This window comes from Notamacropus eugenii, chromosome 3, assembly GCF_028372415.1.
Source record: "Notamacropus eugenii isolate mMacEug1 chromosome 3, mMacEug1.pri_v2, whole genome shotgun sequence".
NCBI lineage: Eukaryota > Metazoa > Chordata > Mammalia > Diprotodontia > Macropodidae > Notamacropus > Notamacropus eugenii.
This window is the reverse complement of record NC_092874.1, coordinates 208,588,752-208,614,269: the sequence shown is the minus strand read 5'-3', so window position 1 is coordinate 208,614,269 and position 25,518 is coordinate 208,588,752. Positions and strand designations below refer to the sequence as shown.

The following is a 25,518-nucleotide window of genomic DNA, read 5'->3' as shown; positions in this document are numbered from 1 at the left end:
AGCATTGTAGTGGACTTTAGCCAGGCTCTACTATGAACCCCATTAAATTTTCATTATTTTTTGTATAGAACCAGAAAAAAGGAGATATTCCAAGGACAATCAATAGCATAGTAAATATTCCACTATGCAGCAAGTCAGTCAGTCAATAAGTGTTTTCTATGCCTACCATATGTGAGGCACTGTGCTAATCAATGGGGATCCAAAGAAAAGCAAAGGATAGTCTGTGCCCTTGAAGATCATGGAATCTAATGGGGGGACACTGCAATTAAAGAAATGTGTAAAACAAACTACATGGATGAAATAATCTAAACAGGGAAGGCATTAGAATTAAGAGGGATTGGGCAAGGCTTCCTGTAGAAGGTAGAATTCTAGTTGGCACATGAAGAAAGCCATGAATCTAGGAGGTGGGGTGTGTGGGGGAAGGTACCTTGTTTGCAAAAGGCAAGGAAGCCATTGTCAACAGATTGAAGTGTACATGGCAAGGAGTAAAGTGGGAAAAGACTGGAAAGGTGCAGGAGGAGGAGGTTATGAAGACCTCTTACTGCCGAACAGAGAATGGTGTATTTCCTTCCGGAGATGATAGGGAGCCATGATGGTTTGCTAGGTGACCTTTGTTAGGGTGACTTAATGGAGAATGGATGGGAAAGGGGGGAGACTTAAGGCAAATAGACTCGTCCAAAACCTATTGCAATGGTTCAGGTATGAGGTGAAGAGGGTCTGCAATCACAGAGATGGCAGTATCAGAAGAGAGAAGACAGAATATTCAAAAGATGTTACAAAGGTGAAATTGACAGGCTTTGATAACATAGTGAATGTGAGAAGGTGTGGGGTAAGAGATAGTGAGGAGTCAAGGATGATACCTAGGGTCTAAGTTTTGGGGTAGGATGAGAGCTGTGCCCTTGAGAGTAATAGGAGAAGTTTGGATGTGGGCAATATATGGAGGAAAGATAATGAGTTCAGTCTCAGATACAAAAAACAAGGTTTCAAAGTTAAAATAGAGAAAGATATGTACCATGCTTACTTTAATGACTATGTTTACATAATTTCCAAATATCCCTAGGCTAACATGGGACCAGTCACCTAACGAGAATTAAAGCAGTCATGGAAACAGAAGTTGGGCATCTCTGAACCTCACTTCCTAAGGAATTATAGAGTACAAGAATCCTTAAAGGAAATGAGTTTGGAGGAAGTCACACTAAGTTTTCTTCATCTATTCTTGAATGCCTGTGATTATACACTTCCACAGTTACATTACAGAGTGGTGCTATAGCGCTCCTCTTCACAGAATGTAGGCCCTAGGGTACCCTTGAGGCCTAATTTGGACTCCTCAAAGATTATCTAATCCAAACCCTTTTTTTCCCAGATTTTCTAAGAAACTGAGATTCAGAGACAACAAGGGATTTTTTTGTTTTTGTGTCACAGTTAATAACCATCAGAGACATAATAAGAACGTAACTTTCTGACATAAGGTACTGCTCTGTTTGTATGGGCTAAGTTTCATTACTTAAAGTGGACGAAAATGACCTGTTCTGCACCAAAACCATAATAAAATCCATGTGTGGAAAAAATATTTTTTTTCTATTAAACTATCAAAATAGAGATAGGAGGACCACATAGAACAGCCATGTTTGAGGGCAGACAAATGACTTGTTTCAAATATCTTATTGCAATTTTACACTTGAGACTCAGTTACTAAAATGACTTTTTTTATACCTGACCCAGAATAAGTACATAGGAGAGGTCCAGAGTGCTGCTTCAGATAAATGGAAGAGAAGATCTGATGAACATTGTAAAACATTTTACCTTGTAAATATTTAACTTCTCTGTGAAGGACTTGAAAAAGGACTCCCTCCTCTAAAGTGCTGCCCCATTCTCCCTGCAGTCACAGAAATCTGAGATAGAAAGATGCTAAGAGCAAAAACTCACCCATTGAGGATGCAGTAGCGAAAGGTTTTATTAATGCCATCAATGACTTTAATGTCTTCTGGAGTCAACTGAAACTCAAACACCTGCCAGAGAAGAGAGATTGTTATAAGTAGGGTCTGTTTATAGCACCTCAGAATGAAACAGGCAAACTGAATGATGGGAATTTTGTAACTCTGTTCTGGAGTTGGAGGTGTTTAGGGTAGGTGAAAACTAACTAATCCCACTTCGTAGCTCCAGTCTTCTTGTGGGGGGAGCCACCCTTTCCTAACTCCACCCCTTAGAGTTGCAGAAAACCCCTTTATCTAGAACTTTCTATTTGTTTATGCATGAATGCCTTAGGGATTCAGTATATTCATCCTGTTCACTAAACATTTAAAAATTTTAATCCTGCTTTATATAGCAAATAATTGCACAAAATTTGTTGCAAATGTATTTTCCCCCGAGATAACAATCATATATATGTTTGAAGTCATATAGGTTTGTTTCTGAAAAAAATTCAAAATGATCAAATACACAATGATTTCTATGTATCCACTACAGCAAACTGACCACTTCTGATTTAGTGCAACATGTTCTTGAAGTTTCTCAACTTGTCAACAAATTGTTTCCAAATAGCCATGGCCACAGGAGTGAAAAGCTTGAGTGAAAACATATTTCTAATAGGTGATCATGTGCATGGCCACACTCTCATTTACATTCTGTCATCAGAGAGTTCTTTCTTTGTCCTCTGTTACCATATAATTCAATCTCATCAGTGATATAATCACATGATCAAGATGCATTCTTTTTGCATTTGCATTCCTGCAGTGCAAATAAATGTCAGGCTGTTTGAAACCCATGATCACTTACAAGCCATCTTGAAACTACCATGGACTATCCCAAGCATTCAGGAGAAGCAAAACTTGTATTGTCTCCCATTGCAATATCAAGGCAGCTTCCTGACTTCACTATATCCTCCACTTATGACAATATTATTCAATTTAAATGAACTGGTCAGCAACACTTCTCAGTGTTTCAGCAGAGTTTCTTTGAGGGTGTAGCTAGTATGCTGGTGGAAAAGAATGAAGTTATATCTGAAGAAATTCTCTCCTGAAAAGATTAATGTAGCTATAAAAATTGTTTTAAAATGAAGCAATATATGTAATTACAACTTATATATATATTTATCATTTCATACAATGTTTCTTATTAACCAGTAGAAAAGTTCATTTTTTATATCCTTTCTGTTTATTTTTCACAATTGATTGGGTGGCTAAAAATTTTAAATGAACTTGCATCTTCAAACAAGATACCTTCTAAAATTCTCCTACCATTTTCCATCACACTATGGGAGCAAGCATTTTCACTTTATTCTTATTTTAAATTAAAATACAAACAAAAACTTCATGTAGAAACAATTTAAATGTATACATCTATTGTTAAGTCAAATATGATAAAGTTCTGTTAAGTTAAAAAGTTCTCTATCAAAATTAAGATTATATATGAAAATTAGGTAATGTTAAAGTAGGAAATTATAAAACAGAACCAAAAGGATGAAAAAGTAGAAGAAAAATATGAAGTATCTCATTGGGAAAACCACAGGCCTGGAAAATGGATCCAGTACAGATAATTTAAAAACTATTGGACTATCCAAAATTCATTATCAAAAAAAGAGCCTAGACATCATCCTTCCAGAAATTATCAAGGAAAATTACCCTGATATTCTAGAACCAGAGGGTAAAGTAGAAACAGAAAGAATCCACCAATTACCTCATGAGAGAGATCCCAAAAGGAAAATTCCTAGGAATACTGTAGCCAAATTTCAGAGTTCCCATGTCAAGGAGAAAATATTACAAGTACTCAGAAAGAAACAATTCAAATATTGTAGAAACAATCAGGATTACACAAGATTTAGCAGCTTCTACATTATGGGACCAGAGGGCTTGGAATATGATAATCCAGAGGTCAAAGGAGATGGCATTAAAACCAAGAATCACCTACCCAGAAAAACTGAGCATAATACTTAAGGGGAAAAAATGGAACTTCAGTGAAATAGAGGACTTCCAAGTATTGTTGCAAAGACTAAATCTGAATAGAAAATTTGACTTTCAAATATAAGAACCAAGAGAAGCATGAAAAGGTAAACAGGAAAGAGAAACCATAAAACACTTGTTAAAGGTGAATTGTTTACATTTCTACATAGAAAGATGACATTTGGAATTCATGAAATCTTTCTCAGTATTAGGATAGTTAGAGGGAATAGATAGGTAGATAGATAGATAGATAGATAGATAGATAGATAGATAGATAGATGGATGGATAGATAGATACATATACACCCCCCCCACACACACATATATATAAAATATGTGTGTATTTGTATGTATATATGTGTATGTACATAGAGGGGAGTTCACAGGATGAAGCTATGATATGTAAAAATGAAATTAAAGCTTGAGAAGAATGTACTAGGAGACAGAGAAAAGGAGAGGTAAAATGAAGTAAATCATCTCACACAAAAGAGGCCAAAGAGAGCTTTTACAATGGAGGGGAAGAGAGGGAAGGTGACAGGGAATAAGTGAGCCTACTTTTCATTGCATTTGGCTCCAGGATGGAATAACAAACACATTCAATTTGGAATGGAAGTTTATCTCACACTACAGGAAAGCAGGGGGTGAAGGAGAAAAGAAAGGGGGAATAATAAAAGGGATAGCAGATTGGGGGAAGGGGTACTTTGAAGCAAACACTTTGGGAGAAGGACAGGTCAAAGGAGAGAATAAAATAAATGGATGGCAGGACAGGATAGAGGGAAATGTAGTTAGTCATTCACAATATCGATGTTATGGAAGTGTTTTGCATCACTATACATGTATAACCCACACTGAATTGCTTATCTTCTCAGTGATTGGGGGTTGGGAGGAAGGGAGAGAATGGGCAACTCAAAGCTTTAAAAATGAATGCTAAAAATTATTTTTAAATGCAACTAGGAAATGAGATATATAGGCAATGGTGTATAGAATCTATCTTACCCTATAGGAAAATAGAAGGGAGGGGGATGGGGGTGATAGAAGGGAGGGCAGATTGGAGGAAAGGGTAATTAGAATATATACTATCCTAGGGTGGGGGCAGGGGAAAGATGGGGAGAAAATATGAAATAAAAATTTTTCTGGAAGTGAATCTTGAAAACTTAAAATAAATTTATTTTAAAAGTAAAAAATAAATTTTAAAAAAGGTTAGACAAATGAAAAAGGAGATACATGAGCTAACTGAAGGAGACAATTGCTGAGAAATTATTATCGGTCAAGGGAAGCCAATGACTCGATGAGACATCAAGAATCCATCAAACAAAATGAAAAATAGAAGAAAATGTGAAATGTCTCAATGGAAAAAAACTAACCTGGAAAATAGATAAAAGGGAGAAAATTGAAAACAATTGCAACTATGATCAGAGACAGAGATTTGGGACATCATATTGCAAGAAAGTATCCAGAAAAACTGCCCTGATATCCTAGAACCAGAAAGTAAAATCAAATTAAAAGAATCCATCCATCACATCCTGAAACAGGACCACAAAGGAAGACTCCCAGGAATGTTATAGCTAAACTCCACAACTCCTAGATCAAGCAAATGATACCTCAAGCAGCCAGGAAGAAACAACTGAAATACTGTGGAGCCAAGTCAGGATTATACAGGATTTAGCAGCTTCTACATCAAAGGACTGAAGGGCTTGGAATATGATATTCCAAAAGGCAAAGAACTAGTATCACAACCAAAAATCATCTACCTAGCAAAACTCAATATGTAACCCTCAAGAAGAAAAATGGATATTTAGTGAAAAAGTGAGCTTTCAAGCATTCCTGATAAAAAGACCAGAGCTGAACAGAAAATGTGACTTACAAATACAGGACAGAAGAGAGACATAAAAAGGAAAAGAGGAAAGAGGAAAAAAAACATAAGGGATTCAATAGTGGTAAACTGTTTACATGCCTACATGGGAAGATGATATTTATAATTTTTAAGAAGGGTATCACTAGTAGAAGGAAAGTACAGAGAGAGCGGGTTTGGGCATAAGTTGATTTTGATGAGATGACATTAAAAAAAAGAGATGGAAAAGAGGATTGCACTGGGAGAAGTGGAAAAAGAGAGGTAGAATGGAAAAATTATTTCACATGAAAGAGGCTTAGAGAGGGAATAACATACAAACTGAGATGGATATAGAAATCTATGTTACCATACTGTGAAGCAGAAGGAGAGAGGGATAAGACAAGCAGGGAAACTGATAGAAGGGATAACAGATGGAGGTAAATGGTGGCCAGCAAAACACTGGTGAGGAGGGGCAGGGTAGAAATAATGAAAAGAATCAACAGGGGAAAATAAGATGGAAGAAAACACACAATAATCGTAACTGTAAATGTGAATGGACTATACTCACCCATAAAAGGGAAGAAAACACCAAAGTGGGTTAAAAACAAGAATCCTAAAATATATGGTCTACAAGAAACACATCTGAAGAACAGACACACAGTAAAGGGAAGGGGCTGGAGCAGAATCACTAATTAAAAAAGAAAAGTTAACAATTTTAAAATACAAAGAAATTCTGGATGTGATGTCTGTCCTCTCAGGCAGCCAGAAGGGTGAGGAGAATGATAAAAGAGTGGGAAGGAAGGACAGAGTCTACTTTTCTCAGATCTCCTGAAAATACATTTCAAATTAAATATCTGACACATCTCAAATTTAAAAAAAATTTCAAAAAAGAAATCATTTTCCTTTTCCGCCCCAAATAATATTGAATCCAAATTTCTCAATTTCTGTAAAAAGAAACACAAATTTTCCAGTCTCTCATGCTAATTATCTTGGTGTTATCCTCAATTCCTCTTTTTCTCTCACTCCACAAATATATTCAGTTGCCAAATCTTGCTGTTTCTGCCTCAACATCTGACATCTCATCTCATCTGTCTGCTCAGATGGCTACCATAATAAATTATCACCTGGATTATTGATCACTTTCCTTCAAATCTCTCCCCAGTTCAGCCCTATATCCTCATTGCTTATAAATTCATTAACCTTAAGTGCAGGTCTCACTGTATCATTCCCTTATTCAATAAAATCTTTATCACCTTCAGGATAAAATATAAACTGTTCCACAATATGGCCCCAATCTATCTTTCTCTTGGTTGCTCGCACAGAACACTACATCTCCTATCTTCTTCCTTTTGTATAAGCCATCCCCTATGCCTTAAAGGCATTCTCTCTTCACCTCTACCTCACAGAATCCCTTTCTTCCTTGGGTTTATCTCAAGTACCAACTTCTATATGAATTTCCTCCTGATCCCTTTAACTGCTAATGCTCTGCCTACCTTACTACTATGCATTTATCTAATTTGTATTTTTCTTTATATTATATATATGCATGATATAATGTGGATAAATACAAACCAGATATTGCAAAGTGTGTGTGACATTTTTGTCACATACACTGTCTCCTTAGAAAATTGAAGTGAACAAGTTGTTTCTTGGAGATCTTTTGAGAATAGCAGAGAATGTGGGTGAAGTCTCACTTCTGTCCACCAGACTGAATCACTGAAGGCCACTAGACTCTTCAGGAATCATCTCTCGAATGACCAGTTTTCAGATTCCCCTATCTTTCATCATTTTCTGCAATATTCCATTCACCAACACCAGTGTTTGTGCAGCTGCTTAAACCAACTCTGCCCCTGCCTCTTTACCTCAAAGTTCTCCTTGATCTCCTTTTCACTGCGGCTCCCTGCCAAGACTACCACCCCTCGTTGAATCTGGTATCGGAGAGCAACCTGGGCTGGGGATCGATTGTGCTTCTTGGCGATGGCTCCCAAGACTGGTTCTTCTAGGACAATGGGAGCTTTTTCATCTACCCTACAAGGGAAAACAAAGACTTTGAGATCTCTGCTCAGGGAAATGGAGAAGAGCTCAATGCTATGTAGATAGTAATCACCCTTTAGCTTTTTTATATTTTTCAAAGTATTTCCATAAATGTATCATTTGAACCTCATAATAAACAAGAGGGAGATGGGGTTAAAGTTAAAGCTTCTTTTTACATACAGCAAAATAGGGCTTAGAAAGGTTAAATTATTTCTTCAAGATCATGCAACTAGTAAAGTGCTAGAAGTCAAATGGGAGTCAAATACAGTTTACTATAATCCCACAATCGATGCTCTTTCCACTACTCAATGTTGCACAATTTGAAAGCATACAAAAATTTAAGTAATCAGTGTAATTAGTGATTAAGGAATCAATTACAGACCCCCTTTCTCACCATTGAGGATCTCTCTGGGTTCCCAAAGCACTGTGTGCTACCAATATGATATCTTTGGACTTGCAGAACTCCAACAATTTGCTCTGATTCAGGTAAGGATGACATTCCACCTGCAGTACAACAGATACTGAAATTTTACCTTAGAAAAATAAGCTGTATGAAGCCAGAAAGAACAATATTAAACATTTTAACAACTGAAGAACTTGAGAAATACCCCAAATACACCTCAAATCACAGAATGCTAGTACAATATTTGAATACTTAAGGCCCTTTCCGTGTACAGCCATTAGTTCTGAAAGGGGCAGGAAAAGTAGTTTTGAATAAAGGAAAAGACTAAAATCAAATGATAAAGGATGTAAGATTCAGATAATGCCACTGATGGATAGTTTGATACCTGAAAGAAGTAGGAAAAGAACTTTCATTTAATGAAAAACTTTACATATGTTGAAAGAAACAGAGCTTTCAGGTATTAGTTATCTGAGCAGTTCTGAATAGAATCAACTATTTAATAAAAATAGACTAAAAAGACCATATGGATTTTATTAGATGAAACCTTGCATATCTGAAAAATTTTCCATTTGAAAGGATTAAAGAAATAAATTTTACTTATTAAAAACTAGGAAAATATGAGTAGGAAGAAATAGTTTCAAGAACAAAAAATGTGATGTAGGATTATGATGAAGATAAGAATTATAGAGAGTTATTGTCCCTCCATTCATTTGTCAGGAAAAGGAAGGCTAGGACAAAAACTGCACTAGAAAAAGAATTGTTTTACCTGATTGCAGACAGGTTTATATTTCAGCCCAGTTTTGTTCAGGATCATCTCCAATTGCCTGCGGTTGAAGTTGGACACTCCAATAGATTTCACAAGGCCTGCATCCTTACATTTCTCCATGGCCTGAGTAGAGAAGGACTGTGAACCACTATAGAACCTTGGAGACCATGTTGAGTAGAATCCCCCATTGATCACCTAGCCTTGGTTTTTTCACTTCCTTGCCTCTAATTTGAAAAAAGAACCTCAGGAGAGGTCATACTACAGAATTAAAAGCTGGAAGGGACTTTAGATACAATTTCGTTAAAACTTCTCTTTCTTTCCTTTTTTGGTCAAGGAAAGCAGGATCAAGAGAAATTATTGCCAAGTGCAACACAGTGAGCAACCAAACTATGGTTTGAGTACTGGTCTTCTGACCTCTTTGCTATGCTGGTTCAGAAGACAGCTCTTCATCAGGCATATTTCTAGTTTTAAAAAGCAAATATTAACTGAGTTTCATCTATGTGACACTGACTCCCATATACATTTTCAATCAAAGTATGAAAATTTGGAAGTTAGGTGACAATTTCAGGAAATGAAATTTAAAATCTTATGATCCAAAGGCAAGGTATTCCAAAATATCAAATTAGCCTTTCAGTCTGAAATGGGTGACAAAATCTCTACTGCCAAGAAACAAAAACAGTAACAATCACCAGAAAAAGAAATCTCCCACCCTCAGCTTTAATCTACTTTCTCTTGTCTTTACTTTTTGTTGTTTTCTAACACACCAATTACTCTCTCACTTGCCATTCCCATTCAATGAGTCCTGGGTTCTTTCCCCTTGATCTGAATATGACAAGATGTCTAAATTTCTGGGAGGTTAGAAGAAACCCTGGGAGTGCACCTCTACTCTTCTCTCCATCCTATAACCCACCTGAAGGGACCCAAGATCCTATTGTTACAAACAGAGGGTGCTTCAACAACATCTTAAAGTACATCATTCTTAAAGTACATAATTCCCTGGATTTTCTGATTAGTGTGTGAAGCCTCGTTTAATCCCCACTGACATTCATTTTATATTAATATGGAATAATAGCGTATATCGCTAGGAAGAAGAGACTTCACTGTCTTTTAGTCCAATTGCCCTCATTCTTCAAATGATAGCTGATATGACTCACTCAGCATCCCCAAATCAGTGTCAGAGCTAAAGTTAGAGGTTTGTGTTTCTAGCCATGCACATATTCCATTTCACAAGCTGCCTTCCATCCTTTCATTTGATAAAATTCACTTTCAACTTAAAATTAGAAGTCTAGGTTTCTAGCCCTGTACGTATTCCATTTAACAAAGTGTCTTGCATCTTTTCATTTGATAAAATTCAGTTCCAGCTTCCTGAGGATCTTCCTCTCCAGTTACAATAACTTTTAGGTGGGATAACTTCACCTCAAAGCAACAGGATATTTTTTGCTGTCTGTTTCCACAATTCACCTACCTCCCAAGTATCACGCAAATCTACAGAGTCACCGATTGGTTTCTGATTTTCATCCATTGGATATATCTCTTTGCCAGGCTGTAATTGGAGAAGGAAAACTTGTTGTTTGGAGACTCTCAAGCAAGTGAGTGATTCTATTCAATTCAACCTATTTTGTATGTTGCATAAGGCACAGTGCCAGATGCCACAAATAAAACATGAAATGATGTTGAATTTCTGAACTTATAGGAGTTTATCAACTAATAGAAATCAAATACCTAGATAATTATAATACAAATCCAAAGGATCAGAGATTTAGACCTGGAAAAAATCTTAGAGATCATGTAAATCAAACCTTTTCATTTTATGAAATATTTAAAACTTTATTGATAATTTTACACAAAACATTTATCAACAAACATTTAATTAAATACCATAAAGGAGTATATTTCCGAGAGAATTAAGGAAAACTGCCCAATTTAATCACATGGTTCTCTATGTGCAAGTAACACTTTTTAACTTGGTACTATATTGACATTTAAAAAGAAAATATGTGTCCTTTAACTTGAAAAGCCTATAATTTTTTATAAAATTGTAGTCATGTATATCCATTCAGTCACTCACTCATAAAACATTGATTAATCAACTATGAGAGTTTAGTGGCCCTGAGCTAGCCTCTGGGTTTACCAAAAGGAAAGAATTCACTATTGGACAGCTTTAGTAATTCCTATTTTGTAATCTGTGGCCCAGAACCAAACTGCTAAACCTTTAATTCATTTTTATTTCTTTGCCTTCCATAGTTGTAGGTTTTTTTGGTTGAATAAATCCAGCCCCCCCAACACATTCATTCTTCTTCCCTCTTGCACTCTCATCTTCTCCCTCCTCAGCTCAGTAAAGTCTGCTGTTCATTTCATCTTTTTTCCTTATGTTAGCACAGATAATAGTATGATTCATCTATCTCTTCAACCCCAATCTTCTCTTTCTATAGAATATCTTCTTTAAAGACCCATACAATTTTTCTTTCCTCCTCACTGACCAAAAGATATAGTGAGGTTCCCCTTTTAATATGTAAGCATTGGAACATCATCCTGACTCTTATGGCTACTTGGACTTGTTGACATTTCACAAATTACTTTGATCCCTTGCATTTTGTTTTAGACTCAATTGAGGCTAAGTGACTTGATCAGTCATACATCTGGTGAGAATTTGAGGCCAAATTTGAACTCAGGTTGAAATGTGAATTGAAGTCCTCCTTATTTGAGGGCCTGTGCTCTATCCACTAACTGCTCCTGCCCCTTACATTTCAAAAGCTGTTAAAGAAGTCAGCCTCCAGAAGTAGAGTCAGGCAGCCCAGCTCCTACATACTTGCTTTAGCAGAACTAAACTTCATGTCACACAGAACAAATGATCATAAATTACTGAGAAACTATAGTAAGTAAAATCTTCTACTCCAGAATTATACAAAATCATTCAGCAGCCCACAGACAAGAAAAGCACGCCCTTTCCCTCCTCCTGAGCATAATCTATAGTCTGCAATGTTCTAGGTCTAGGTTCTGCAAGAATGGAGGACTCACATGAGAAAGCTCTAGGGTGAAGACCTTGAAAACCCTGGGGAGGAACAGCTGGAAGAATTACTGACATGCTACTGAGCTTAGGTCAGAACAGCCAAGATCAAAGATAAGAGAATCTAAACACTCTGAAATGTGATGCCATGGATGAGCCTTAAAACCCAGCTCTACAAATGTCAGAGAACATGGGAAGCCAAATTCTAAGAGATGGAGGTCAGTGCAACAACCCAAGGAATCATGGCAGAGCCAAGATGGTGGAGTAGTAGGACAGGTCTATTCTAGCTGTACCCCCATAATCCTTAACATTTGAGCAAAAGAAATGACTCTAAACAACTTCTAGAGCAGCAAAAGCCACAAAATAAAAGAATGAAAGAGATTTCCAGCCCAAGACAGCCTGGGAGGCTGACAGAAAAGGTCTATTGCACCAGACTCATAGGGGAGCATAGTTCAGCCTTGGTTGCAGGGCATGGACAGGACTAGAGCAAGATTCAGGTCATGAAATCACAGGCATTATCTGTGGTTCCCAGATTTCACAACTCAAAAATGCCAAAAATAGCTTCAAATCAGTGAGAAAGCTCTTTCACCTGGGTGAGAAGGGAGTGTATCTGGATCTGGCCTCAAGGCAGTGGCAGCCACTGCACCAACAGCATCCATTTTTGGAACCCCTCAGCCCAAAGACCCTGGGGGAATCAAGCAGCTGCTCTTATCTCAGTTCTGAATGGCAGTTCTGGGATGAAGAGAAGCCCTGGCAGTGTGAAGATGGTAGAAGCTCTGGAGAGGGAACCCTAAGCACAGATCCTGAGCAGAAAACCTTGTACTTGCTCCCAGACCAGAACACAGGCCAGGAGAGGAGTAAACACTTCTCCCTTCATTATATCACTTTGGAGGAACTGAGAACTTGCAGGTCCCTCGAGCATACCCTCACTTGACAAAGGACTCAAAAGTTGAGTAACTGACTAGGAAAATGCCCAAGAAGTAGGGGAAAAAATGAGATCATAGAAGGTTACTTTTTGGGGGAACAGGTATTTTCTTCTATCTTTTCAGATGAGGAAGAATAAAGAATATATCAGAGGAAGACCCAAAACTCAAGGCTTCTACATCCAAAGTTTCCAAAAAAAAATATGCAATGGTCTCAGGCCATGGAAGAGCTCAAGAAGGATTTTGAAAATCAAATAAGAGAAGTGTAAGAAAAATTGGGAAAAGAAATGATAGAGTTGCAAGAAAATCACGAAAATCCAGTCAACAGCTTGCTAAAGGAGACCCAAAAAATGCTGAAGAAAATAATGCCTTTAAAAGTAGAGTAACCCACATTGCAAAAGAGGTCCACAAAGCCAATGAGGAAAAGAATGCTTTAAAAAGCAGAATTAGCCAAATGGAAAAGGACGTACAAAAGCTTAATGAAGAATTCTTTAAAAATAAGAATGGAGCAGATGGCAGCTAATTACTTTATGAGAAACAAGGAAATTACAAACAAAACCCAAAGAACAAAAAAATAGAAGACAATTTGAAATATCTCAGCGAAGAAACAACTGATCTGGAAAATAGACATAAGAGAGATACAGTAAAAATTATGGGACTGCTTGAAAGGCATGATCATCTTTCATGAAATTATCATTATATTTTAGAACCACAGGGTAAAATAAATATTGAAATGAATAACCAATCACTCCCTGAAAGAGATCCAAAAAGAAAAACTCCTAGGAATATTGTACCCAAATTCTAGAGTTCCCAGGTCAAGGGAAAAACATAGCAAGCAGCCAGAAAGAAACAATTCAAGTATTGTGGAAATACAATCAAGATAATGCACAATCTAGCTGCTTCTACATTATGGGATTGAAGAGCCTAGAATATGATATTACAGAAGTCAAAGGAACTAGGATTAAAACCAAGAATCACCTACCCAGCAAAAATGAATACAATACTTCAAGGGAAAAAATGGTAATTCAATGAAATAGAGGACTTTCAAGCATTCTTGATGAAAAGACCAGAGCTGAATAGAAAATATGACTTTCAAACACAAGAATCAAGAGAAGCTTGAAAAGGTAAACGGGAAAGAGAAATAACAAGGGACTTGCTAACGTTGAACTGCTTACATTTACACATGGAAATATGGTATTTTAAACTCCTGAGACTTTTCTCAGTATTTGGGTAGTTGGAGGGATAATACACATATAGCCAGAGGGCACAAGCTAACTTGAATAGGAAGGGATGATACCTAAAAAGTAATAAAATTAAGATTGAGATAGGAATATATTGAGAGGAGAAAGGGAGAAATGGAATGGGGCAAATTATCTCTCATAAGAGGCAAGAAAAAGCTTTTTCAATGGAGGAGGAAACAGGAAAGGTGAGAGGGAAAAAAGTGAAGCTTACTCTCATCATATTTGACTTAAGGAGAGAATAACATGGACACTCAATTTGGTATGAATATCTAACTTACCCAACAGGAAAGTAGGGAAGAAGGGGATAAGTGGGGTGTGGGAGGGGATGGTACAGGGGAGGGCAAATGGGAGGAGGGAATACTTACAAGTAAATGCTTTTGGGGAAGAACCAGGTCAAAAGAGAAAATAGAATAAGTGCAGGAGCAGGATACCATGGAGGGAAAGATAGTTAGTCTTTCATAACATGACTATTATGGAACTCTTTTGCATAACTACACAAGTATGGCCCATATTGAATTGCTTGCCTTCTCAATGGGGATGGGTGGGGAGGAGGAAGGGAGAGAAATTGGAATTCAAAGTTTTAGGAACAAATGTTGAGAACTGTTTTTGCATGCATCTGGGAAATGAGAGGTTACAGGGAGAGGGGTATGGAAATCTGTCTTGCCCTACAAGGAGGTGGTGAAGATGGGGATAAGGGAGGTCAGGAGTGTGATAGAAGGGAGCGGGATTGGGGAAAAGCACAATCAGAATACATGGTATCTTGGGGTGGGGAGGGGAGAGATGGAGAGAAAATTTGGAACTCAGAAACCTGTGGAAATAAATGTTGAAAACTAAAAATTAATTAATTAATTAAAGAGAAAATATCTCAATTCAAGCAAAAAAAGAAAGAAAGAAAGAAAGAAAGAAAGAAAGAAAGAAAGAAAGAAAGAAAGAAAGAAAGAAAGAAAGAAAGAAAGAAAGAAAGAAAGAAAGAAACTAAGGAATCCATGCCAAGTCCAAACAGAGCCAACAACTTCACCCAAAAGCCCAGCAAGTGCCCTTGCCTGGCCCTGGAACATAACTCCATTTAAGAAATTGCATACGGAGATGAGTGGATCAAACACGCAAAATAATAATTTAAATAATTATTCAGAAACTAAAAGAAATAGAAACTTTTAACAGTGTAAGAGATTAAGTTTACAACATACTGGTGCAAATATTCAACAAAAAGAGGACCTTAGTTACTGGAATAGGTACTCACTATTTAACAGGAACTGCTGAGAAAATTGGATAGTAGTATGGAAGAGATTAGATTTAGATTAATACCTCACAACTTATGCAAACACAAAAGTCAAATGTGTATGTGTCCTACATGTTACATCAAAAAATTAATTAAACAATCTTGCTATGTTTCTAATCTATGGTCATTGGTCCCTTCTAAAGGAATTCTGGGGAACTCACTAGATCTGTGCTGGTCTTGATCTGAACAATGGGTAGGCAGCAGCACTATTGCTCAGAACTCTCTAATTTAAGCAGTCTACCAGTCTTAGCCTCCCCAGGACCAGGTGTAGAGAAAAATAGGCAACACCAATATTATGTGACATCTTGATGGACTAAAAATGTAGAAATCTCCAAATGTCCTAGTGGTCTAACATTATAAAGTCCCTCATCCCCATGCAATGAGAGTATGAACTTGAGGATGGATTATCCTACTGCTGTAGCTTCTTCATGTTTTTGATAAGTGATACTGAAGGTTTTTCTAAAAGGACTGTTTTCACAATCGTCAAAGACTAATTGTAAAACTTCATTCTCTTCTGCTTATCCCCCATTCTTGAACATCTTTTTTCATTAACAGTAAATCCTACCATGTACGTTGCAATCACTTCTTTTTCTCCTTTGATTGATACCCCAAGACTTTTCTGTGTAATGGTTTGTTTTTTTTTTTCTGTCCTAAGTTGCTATACAACACTACTGATTGGCTGTGTATTCTAAGGAGCCTGAAGGTCATAAAAACCAAATCTAAATCAAAGGAATATGAACTTGTGATTATCAAGAGCAGATTCCATAGCACTCTAATAAATCTCTAAGTTTTTTCCTACTATCTTTGACCCACAATTATTTGACCCTGCTGACTGTATGACTCTTCCCAGAAATCAAGAGAATTCCCTGACACAGGACTATGGGCATTTGCCATCATGACCAGTCTCATCTCTTAAGGCTATATCAAGGTATCCTTAGCAAATACCTACTTGTAGGCATCTACTTTAAATATTAGCACACTGACACACAAGCCTGTCAACACTTATCTGTAGTCCTCTAGACAAAGCCTGAGCAAGGGCAAAACATTTCTCCAATTCTTATAGAAGCAGAACTGAAAAATGCTAAGGCAAAAAATAGAGACATGTAACTCAAAAGTCTTTTTACACCTAGAGGAGGTTCTAGTACTTACTGTAAAAGACAAAGGAAAATGTATAATGTAAAGGTCAAGGTAATCAAGCTGGAGGTTCTTCAGGGTCTCTTCCAGGGCAGGCCTGACCAATTCTGGGCGGTGACATGTGTTCCAAAGCTAAAGGGATTGAAGGAATATTCAAAGTAATATTGTACATTCTTTATCAAAGCAATATCAACAGAAGGGACAAATTATGTCAATGACAGGATAGCAGATTGAGTTCCCAGAATGGCCAATTTACAGAAAAATTATGAAAAGCTCCTAAAGTTCATTCTTATCACTTAATCTCCGTGCCTGTTCCTTTCTTTGTAAAATGAGGGATAATAAATAAAATGCTATCTGCCTCCAAGAGTTCTTCAGAGATTCAAAAGAGACGTCACCTCCTTTGTAAATTGCAAAAGTGACCTTTTGGGACCTCAAGAAATTTACCCAGTAGAGGGAAGGTCCTGAACTGCCTCTTGAAGGAGGTTCTGAGTGAATGTACACCCAGTCTGGAGACATCTCTGAATCAGGGGGTTATAAAAGAAGTACTAGACAAGTGTGGAGCTAGAAAAGTAAAGAGGAGAAGAAGTACTCATGGAGTACTCCTGGGCCAAAACTACCTGACCCACTGAACAATGAAGTCTCCTCCCAACTCAAGTTAATGCTAGAATTTTGGATATTCTTGAAACTGTGTTTTGGAAACCTACTTAGATTTTCTTCCACCTATGCAAGGAAACAGTAGCTACAGAATCAAATGTCAAAAAGATGACAGACAAGTAGGCATTGAGGTACAACACTTTCACCTTCACCTTGTCTGTTGGGTAAGTGCCTGGTTTTCCCTATGTTGTTTCCTAAGATTGAACACAAAGATGATTTAGTACAACACAACAGAAAATAGGCTAGACTTGCAACTTTCTATGCCTGCAGCTTGGTAGGAGGTTTTAGGAAATGGTACTCAACATTACTATTACTTTAATCCCTTATTATTTACTTTTCTCTCTATTCCATTTTATAAACCTTTAATACAATTTAATTACCTGCCCCCCCCCAAAATTAATGTAATGACTGGTATCTTCTGCAAGTCTCAAGGTCAAAGTGCCAGAAACCAGCCACCATGGGGGACCAAATGAAAAGAATAAGAATGAGTTAGATAAATTTCATAAAGTGTAGTTTAAACCTTTTCTTGTCTAAATCTAGTTAAATATAGATATCAAAACAAGACTATGAGAATACCTTTAAATTAAACCCAGGAGATGGTAATTGAATAGTATGTTGCTGAATTTCCACCAAATTAGAGGGCATATTACGCCTGTTCAGAATCAGTTAAGTCCATGTAAACTTCCTTAAAAAGAAGTTACAGTGTTGTAACTTTTTGTCTTCTCTTTAAGGCATTGTTCTGTTTCCCCAATGATAAGGTGTTTTTAAAGAACGACCAATGATTAACTACATATTTATGATTTGCATCATTTACATTTATTCTGGAATTTAACAAATAATTTCTAATTTGCAAAACATATAGGTTTGTCAAACACTAATTTCCACAATAAGTATATTATGTCCTCCAAATTAACTCCACTTTCCATTCATTAATTAAAAAAAAAATCTATCAAGTGATCATCTCCATACATTCTTCTCACAGTTTAGTCAAGAAACTTACATCCTTACTAAAGGTAGGAATAATTTAGATTTTAGTCTTCAAGATTAAATTTAATGTATTATCACTGTTATGAAACTGTCATTTCAAAATAGTGTTTGCTAAATACTAAAAAAATAACATTTGACATGTCATAATAAGAAGAATATTCTCATTGCTTTTCATTCAGAAAATATGATTACTACAGTTCCTTAATCATTTTTCCTGGGAGTGCTTATTTCTATCATGGACCCTGAGGTGATTGTTTCATTATGTATTTGGGGAAATTAAATATCTATATTTTACCATATAGGCGAGTAAGCTCCTGAAGAACAAAGACACTGTCTGTTCTTTAAGGAATATCCTTATACAAGTGTGCATCTTGCTTATCAACTGAATGGCCAATCTACTTTTGAAATGAAATGATTGAGAGTTAAATTCCATTGTTTCTCATCAACACTAGCTAGCCTTCCTCTTTTCCTTTATGCAGCAAAACACATTTTGGTTGTTTAGATTGCACTGGTTGGGAGGATTCCTCTTTGCTCCTCATAGAATACTATTTATAGTTAATTACATTTTTTTTTAACATGAAAAAAACTCACAAAACTCAATCACTTTTTTGTATACCTTGCCTGTGCAGAATATGTCCTTTCTGGTCACCGTCCCATCTGCAATTTTTGCTCGAATTGCCTGTCCAACTTCTTTTTCATTTCCATATGCGAAAGCCCCATCAATATGGCGGAAACCCACTTCAATGGCCACCTTTGTGGCCATCCCAGTTTCACTTTTGGGAACCTAGAGACTCAAAGGGACAGAATTTCAGCCTGGATAAAGACACCTTAACCCAATGAACCTCCTTCCCTAAACATGTTTATCTAACTGTAGTTTCTCCTTCCATCTATCTCTCCAGCTCCACTTTCTCCCTTGCTTGTCTTTTTCTTGGTCAAGTGCTACTCAAGTTCTTCCACACACACACAGCTGCATTTTGTTATTTAATTTCTTTAGATCCTGATAATTGTTCATTTTTCCATTTGGCCATTCTAAGCCATTTCACTGTTAGGCCATAGAAAGAATAAGACATTTTGAAAGATAGGCCCAGGGTCAGCTGAATTCTTTGGCTTAGACTTTAGTCTTCAAATTTTAGTTTGGGGATCTGCTGCTACATTCCATACCTTTCCTCCTCCCATAGCTCACAGTTTAATAGAATGTTTTCTTTAAAGCATTTTGAATTCCAAGCTACTGGAAGACAGCAGAGTACTTTGCAAGAAAAGTGAGCAACACTAATTGACATTGCAAAGTCACTAAAGGCCTAAAGGAGGAGAAAAGCTTTCAACAAAGTAAAGTGTGAGAGAAAACATTCAGTGCATTAGGGGAAAAATGAAAAAAAGATGAACTTCAGAGAATCACTACCAATCATGGATTGGGGAAAAAAGAGAAAATTAACTTGATATCCACTACCCATGGCTATATACTTGAACTGAAATTCAAGAATCCCCTTAAAGGGCAAGACAGAGAGTTCAGAATTACTGTTAGGGAGTCTATACCTATAACCTCAGCTGTCATATTAATAAGGATAAGAGGGCAAAATCATAGAGTTAGAAATGTTGGGAGTGAGATTTTGCCAACAACTACTTTAGGTACAGATGTGGAAAGACAAATGAATCAGAAAAGAATTAGAACCATCCAATCAAGAAATAGGCAAAATAATGATATTGCAGGGTAACTGGATACTTTGTCACCTCAGTATAACTTATTTTTGAATTATATACAATGTTTTGTACTTTTTGACATGTATGTATGTTGTTGTTATGTATTCTCTTTACTGTTGCTAGAGTTTGCCTCATTGGAAGCAGCTTGTAAGTGGTGCTTTGAATTCTGATAGGTATATTTTCTGTGTACTGTATTTATATTGTGAGAGTTGTACTATAAGGAAAGCTGAGCATCACAGAATTAATGCCTTCAAATTGCGGTGCTGGAGAAGACTTTGGAGAGTCCTTTAGACAGCAATGAGAGATATCAAATCCATCAATACTTAAAGAAATTATTTCAGGCTATTCACTGGAAGGTCAAATACCGAAGCTGAAACTTAAATACTGTGGCCACAAAGTGAGAAGATGGGACACAATGGAAAAGACCTGATGTTGGGAAAGAGGAAAGGCAAAAGGAAAAGGGGACAGCAAAGGAGGACATGGATAGACAGTGTCATGGAAACAATGAACATGAACTTGGACAGACTGAGAGATAGTGAAAGGCCTGTTGTGGTATGGAGCACGGAGTCAGGCATGACTGAAGAGTAACAGACACTAAATGTCACATTAGGGTGAATGTTACATATCCTAAAATGGTTTTCAGAAAAAAAAGTTATGGGTTAGAGGAATATAGCACCAGGTTCAGCAGCTTTTCCCACATACTACTGGTACTATTACCATATTTTTAAGGGAGAATAGAAAGAAGAAGAAAAAAAGATTGTGACTCAAAGAACAGTAACCTCTCTTCTCCTTAAGGATTACTCTTCATCTAGGTTTCTCTCACCAGAGGAGGGCATGCATGGAATAACTAAGAAGTGAAGAAAAGGCTTCTCCTTCTTCTCTCTGTCTGCTCAATGGAAAAGCTATTAAGTAAGGCTGACCAGAAGGAAGGAGAGCTTTGGAATCCATAGTGAAGAGAAACACCTAAAGAAAGACAACAGACTTTGTAAAGGAAAGGTGCTCAACCTGATCTGGTCCCCCAGAGTAGAGGAAAGCTAGAACTCAACTCCTAAGAGCTCACCAACAAAAATGAATCAAAAATTAAAATAAAAAACTTTTATGAATGCAGAGTGTACAAACGCATAAACCAGAAGAGAAAAATGCAAAAATTTTATAATCAAAACCACAAGAAAAAAAGCTTGCCCACAGGAAAACTTCTAATTTTTTTTTAAATTATAAGTGTTTTAAAAAGGTATTACAAAAGAAATCATAATTATGGAGAAGAGAACTGGGGAAGGGAGCAATAGCTTTAGAGAAGAGGTACAAAACTTTAGAAACAAACTCCCTAAAAATCAGAATGGACCAAACAGAAATAAATGATTCTAGAAGACAAAATGAGAAAATAAAGTAAATGTGAATGAGATGCATTCATCTGTAAACTAGAAGTTGAAATGAATTTGGAAAACAAAATCCAACAATATATTGTTTACAAGAAACATACCTGAAACTCACAAAGAGTTAAATAAGAGGCTGGGACAAAAATCTGTTATGACTCATCTGAACACAAAACAGCCAGGGCAATAATGATGATTTTAGTCAAGGCAATAGCAAAAATAGACTTAATTTAAAAGAGATAAAGAAAAAACTACGTTCTGCTGAAAGGTAACGCAATAATTGATTTCATACTTAATCCTTCCTTCCTCCTTGTTCGTCCTTTGTTGCCAAAGAAGACCATGTCATCAGAGAAATAATGACATGGCTTGCACTTGACTTTGTTTTGAGTGAGGGAGGGCTGTGCAGGTCACCAGCCTCACTTCTCCTCCAGAGTCATCTGAATCCAGTGACCAGATATTCATCAGGATGACTGGAGATGACCCAGAATGAGGCAATTTGGGTGAAGTGACTTGCCCAAGGTCACACAGTTAGTGAGTGTCAAATGTCTGAGGTGAGATTTGAACTCAGGTCCTCCTGACTCCTGCACAGGTGCTCTATCCACTGCACCACCTAGCTGCCTTCATATTTAATATACATGTACTCAATGGCATAACTAATAAAAACAAAGGAAAAAACTAAATGAATTACAAGGAGAAACAAACCCTAAAGCTATAATAATGAGGTACTTCAAATTACTCCTTCAGACCTAGATAAATATAACAAAAAATATATGAAAAAATAAGAACATGAACAGAATCTTAGATAAATTAGATATGACAGATATCTAATGTTTATTGAAAGGACATAGAAATGAGTGTTCCTATTTCTCAGCTGTGTGTGATTCTTTTGAAAAAAATTGATCATTACTTAAGAACAAAAACAAATGGCAAAAAAGCATAAATGTTATATGTGTATATAGTATATGCTTATTTGTCATAATGCAATGAAGTTATATAAGAAATAAAGGGCCACTGGAAAAAGTATTAAAAATAAACCATATCACAAAGCTCAATTTAAATATCATTTTGTCCAGAAAGCCTTCCCTTATTCCATCTTTCCCTCTCCCCACTTGGTTATTAGTCTCCACTTCAAACTTCTCATAATTCTTTGTGGTATAACTCTCTAATGCAATTATTGTATAACATATATTTATAGTTTTCTGAATTTGTGTCTTATTTCTCTTTTAGGTTGTGGGTTTCTTGAAATTAGGGGCAGTGTCTTAGCTAAAAAACCAGAAAGTATTAAACTGATTCCAGTTTGTACTCCCAAGATCGAAGGTGCCCAAATACCATGTTTTGTTTTTTTGTCAGGGTAATCCTGCCTGGGCTTGTACCTTTCCCCAGCTACTCAGTCAATAAGTCCAGAACTTCACACTATGTAACCTTAACAATCAAAAAATTTTAGGTAGAGAGGGTGTACCCTACAATGACAAGTCCCTTCACCATTCCCCCCATCCCCTTTTCCCAAAGTCCCCATTTCACCAAGAGGCAGACAAAGCATGTCTGACAGTGAGACAGTGACACCTAGGGAGAGAAAGGGCTCAGAGCTGTGGCTGTTTGTCTCTTCTCAACTGGGCTATTTTCCCACAAACCCTAAACTCCTTCAAATGCCTGCCATCCTGAATGAAGGAAGAAATAAACTGCCTGCTTTCTGGAGAACACTATGTGGAAGCAGAGAGATGGAAGGACTGGAGGAAAGCTCTTTCTCTTGGATGGCTACCACCTGTGCTCAGATGTTAGGCAAAAGACACACACACACACACACACACACACACACACACACACTACCCCACTCCCACCATTACCTTCACTATCTAAAATATTCACAAAGCAGCAATATTCATACACAAGCAGCATGAAATAAAGATTTGCTTTCTGTGCACTCTTTTCTCCCCATTGTTCAGACTACTTCAATATCCAGGTGCCCTCATGCTGGTCCTGCATTTCCTGCACCTGAATTTGCCTTCTCCTCATTCCATGGAAGGCAGGAGAATCCATCCACCCATCGTCCAATATCCACGCTGCTGCACAGGTTCCATAAGTAGTCTATGTCCATACAGCATCACTGGTTACTCTAAGGAGGCCCTCATCTGTGGTACAGATTTACTTCAAAGATGGTGAGAATATACAGGAAACAATGAACAGGCAGACTTCAGAAAAATCTGGAAAGACTCATAGGAACTGATACTGAGTGAAGTGAGCAAACCAGGAGAACATTGGACACATTAACAGTCACATTGTGTAATGAATGACTTTGATAGACTTAGCTCTTCTCAGTAAGGCAAGGATGCAAGACAACTCCAAAGCACTCATAATGGAAGATGTCACCCATACATCCAGAGAAAGAATCTGAATGCAGATTGCAGCATACTATTTGCTCTCTTTTTCGTTTTGGTTTTTCTTTCTCATTGTTCCTCCCATATGTTCTAATTCTTCTATACAACATGACTAATGTGAAAATGTTTAATCAGAATGTATATGTAGAGCTTATAGTGAATTGTATGCTATCTTGGGAAAGGGGAAAGGGAGGGAGGAAGAGAAAATTTAAAACTTATGGAAGTGAAGGTTCAAGACTGAAAAAAAATTTATTGAAAAAAGGTGGGGCACGTTCACAATAATTTTGTTATTGAAAGTGTAATTATGAAGTGGTTTGTGCTTATGCCCACAGAGCAATAAGAGCTCCTTGCCTTGCCCTGAGCAAGCTCCCTCTCTCCAGTGTGATTCCCATTTCGTCCTCAAGCCTCAATCAAAGGAACACCAGGCAATGTTAACGACCATGTCAATCACATGACAAAAATAATATCAAAATTAGTATAATTAATATTAAATTAATTTATGCAATAATTCTATTTTATGACATACAATTTATAAATATAACTAAAACTATCAAAACTAACATTAAATCTGGTAAATCTTCTTTAGCAGAATTTTTTTAAAAACACAACTAAGCAGCAGCAAAGAACACAGCGGGACCTATTTTTCTCTGAGCCCTCTGCCTCCTGGATCGATCGTGTATAATAATACACAATCCCACATCTCTCTACTCAACCGTTTAAATATCATCTCTCACGATCTCAAAGATGGGAAAGGCAGATATGGCAGACACTATCTGCCACAGACGCTCCTCCCTCTCCTCGTACAGTCCTAAACAGTTTTTCAAATTCTGGGTTTAGTGAAAAACCTTCCTCCCTCCCATCTGAGGGCTGATCTAACCTCAACTTTCTTTTCCCAGCCTGGGAAAAACTACAGATCCCAGGGTCTCCGTAGCCAACCAGTGGTGACTAAATTCGAGATGTGGTACTTTTACACAGTGTCAGGTTTACACAGAAATTCACTATCCTACGTTTGCTACATAATCTTGTATTTCTCCCCCCAAAGAGTCTCTAACACCAAACTGGGTAGCATGGGAAGGGAATTAGGATTACACACTTCATCTCCCCTCCCAGCGCCCACAAACCCCCCTGCTCTCTATACTTACACTTCCGGGTGCGTAAGTACCAAATCCCAGCACCGGGATGGTATTCCCATCATTCATTGTCACCCTGTGAGATCTGGAAAGAGCCATTTCTTTTCACCTCACAGGTCAGGTCAGCTCTGGGCAGTCGGAAAACTCCCCACCGCGGCAAAGACGAACTGACAGAAGCCTTGGCTTTATACATATCTATTGTATTGTCCAATGAAGCTCAGAGGGAGTGGCAGGGTTTAAAGTTGCACAGGCAGGGGTGGAGGGAGCAGCAAGCCAGAAATCACTTCTTTACAGTTTCCCTAGAAGTGTGGCTGCATGGAAAAGTTTGAGTAAATAAAGTATTCATTTGACTTCAAAGTGATTGCTGTCCCCTTTTTCGGTAGTTGTTCGTAAATTATGGTGAGGTCAGAGGGGGAGGACAAGGGAGGGAGGGGGGAGGGCAAGAGGAAGGAAGAAAGGGGTTTAGGGAGGAGAAAGAGATAAGGAAGTGGGAGGAGAGTAATGGGAAGGAGGAAGGGAGAGGAAAGCTAAGTAGGGGAGCTGATATGGGCAGTCCTCCTGTCCCTTTTCTCTGGAAGGCAGTACACACTGACTTTGAAAGGAAGCAATGTCCCTAAAGTGCCCCTGTAGGAGAATGAGTTCTGCAGGCACAGCTCCATCTGCCTTGCTTGCCAAAATCTCCTTGTGGTTACATACTGGGTAAAAGGAATGACTTTTTTTTCCTGTTATTTGTGGTTTTAAACAG

At 37.4% G+C, this 25,518-nt stretch overlaps 1 protein-coding gene across 7 annotated transcripts in view; it reads right to left on the bottom strand.

Annotated features, from left to right (window-relative positions):
- The window catches only part of LOC140533869 (prostaglandin-E(2) 9-reductase-like), a 70,329-nt gene extending 45,108 nt beyond the window's left edge, over window positions 1-25,221 (bottom strand). For 2 of the 7 annotated variants that reach the window (XR_011977088.1, XM_072654204.1), the window contains exons 1-9: window positions 24,786-25,221; window positions 23,261-23,413; window positions 18,814-18,981; window positions 16,572-16,688; window positions 10,438-10,515; window positions 8,973-9,095; window positions 8,198-8,307; window positions 7,632-7,797; window positions 1,927-2,009 (exon numbers count right to left, since the gene is read on the bottom strand). Coding sequence is in view for 4 of the 7 variants with exons in the window: in XM_072654204.1 (XP_072510305.1) it covers window positions 1,927-2,009; window positions 7,632-7,797; window positions 8,198-8,307; window positions 8,973-9,095; window positions 10,438-10,515; window positions 16,572-16,688; window positions 18,814-18,981; window positions 23,261-23,305 (890 nt within the window). In the remaining 3 variants the exon portion in view is untranslated. The remainder of the gene's footprint in view (window positions 1-1,926; window positions 2,010-7,631; window positions 7,798-8,197; window positions 8,308-8,972; window positions 9,096-10,437; window positions 10,516-16,571; window positions 16,689-18,813; window positions 18,982-23,260; window positions 23,414-24,785) is intronic. The other 5 variants (XR_011977087.1, XM_072654202.1, XR_011977089.1 and 2 more) reach the window with 4 other exon arrangements.
- Window positions 25,222-25,518: the final 297 nt, after the last annotated feature.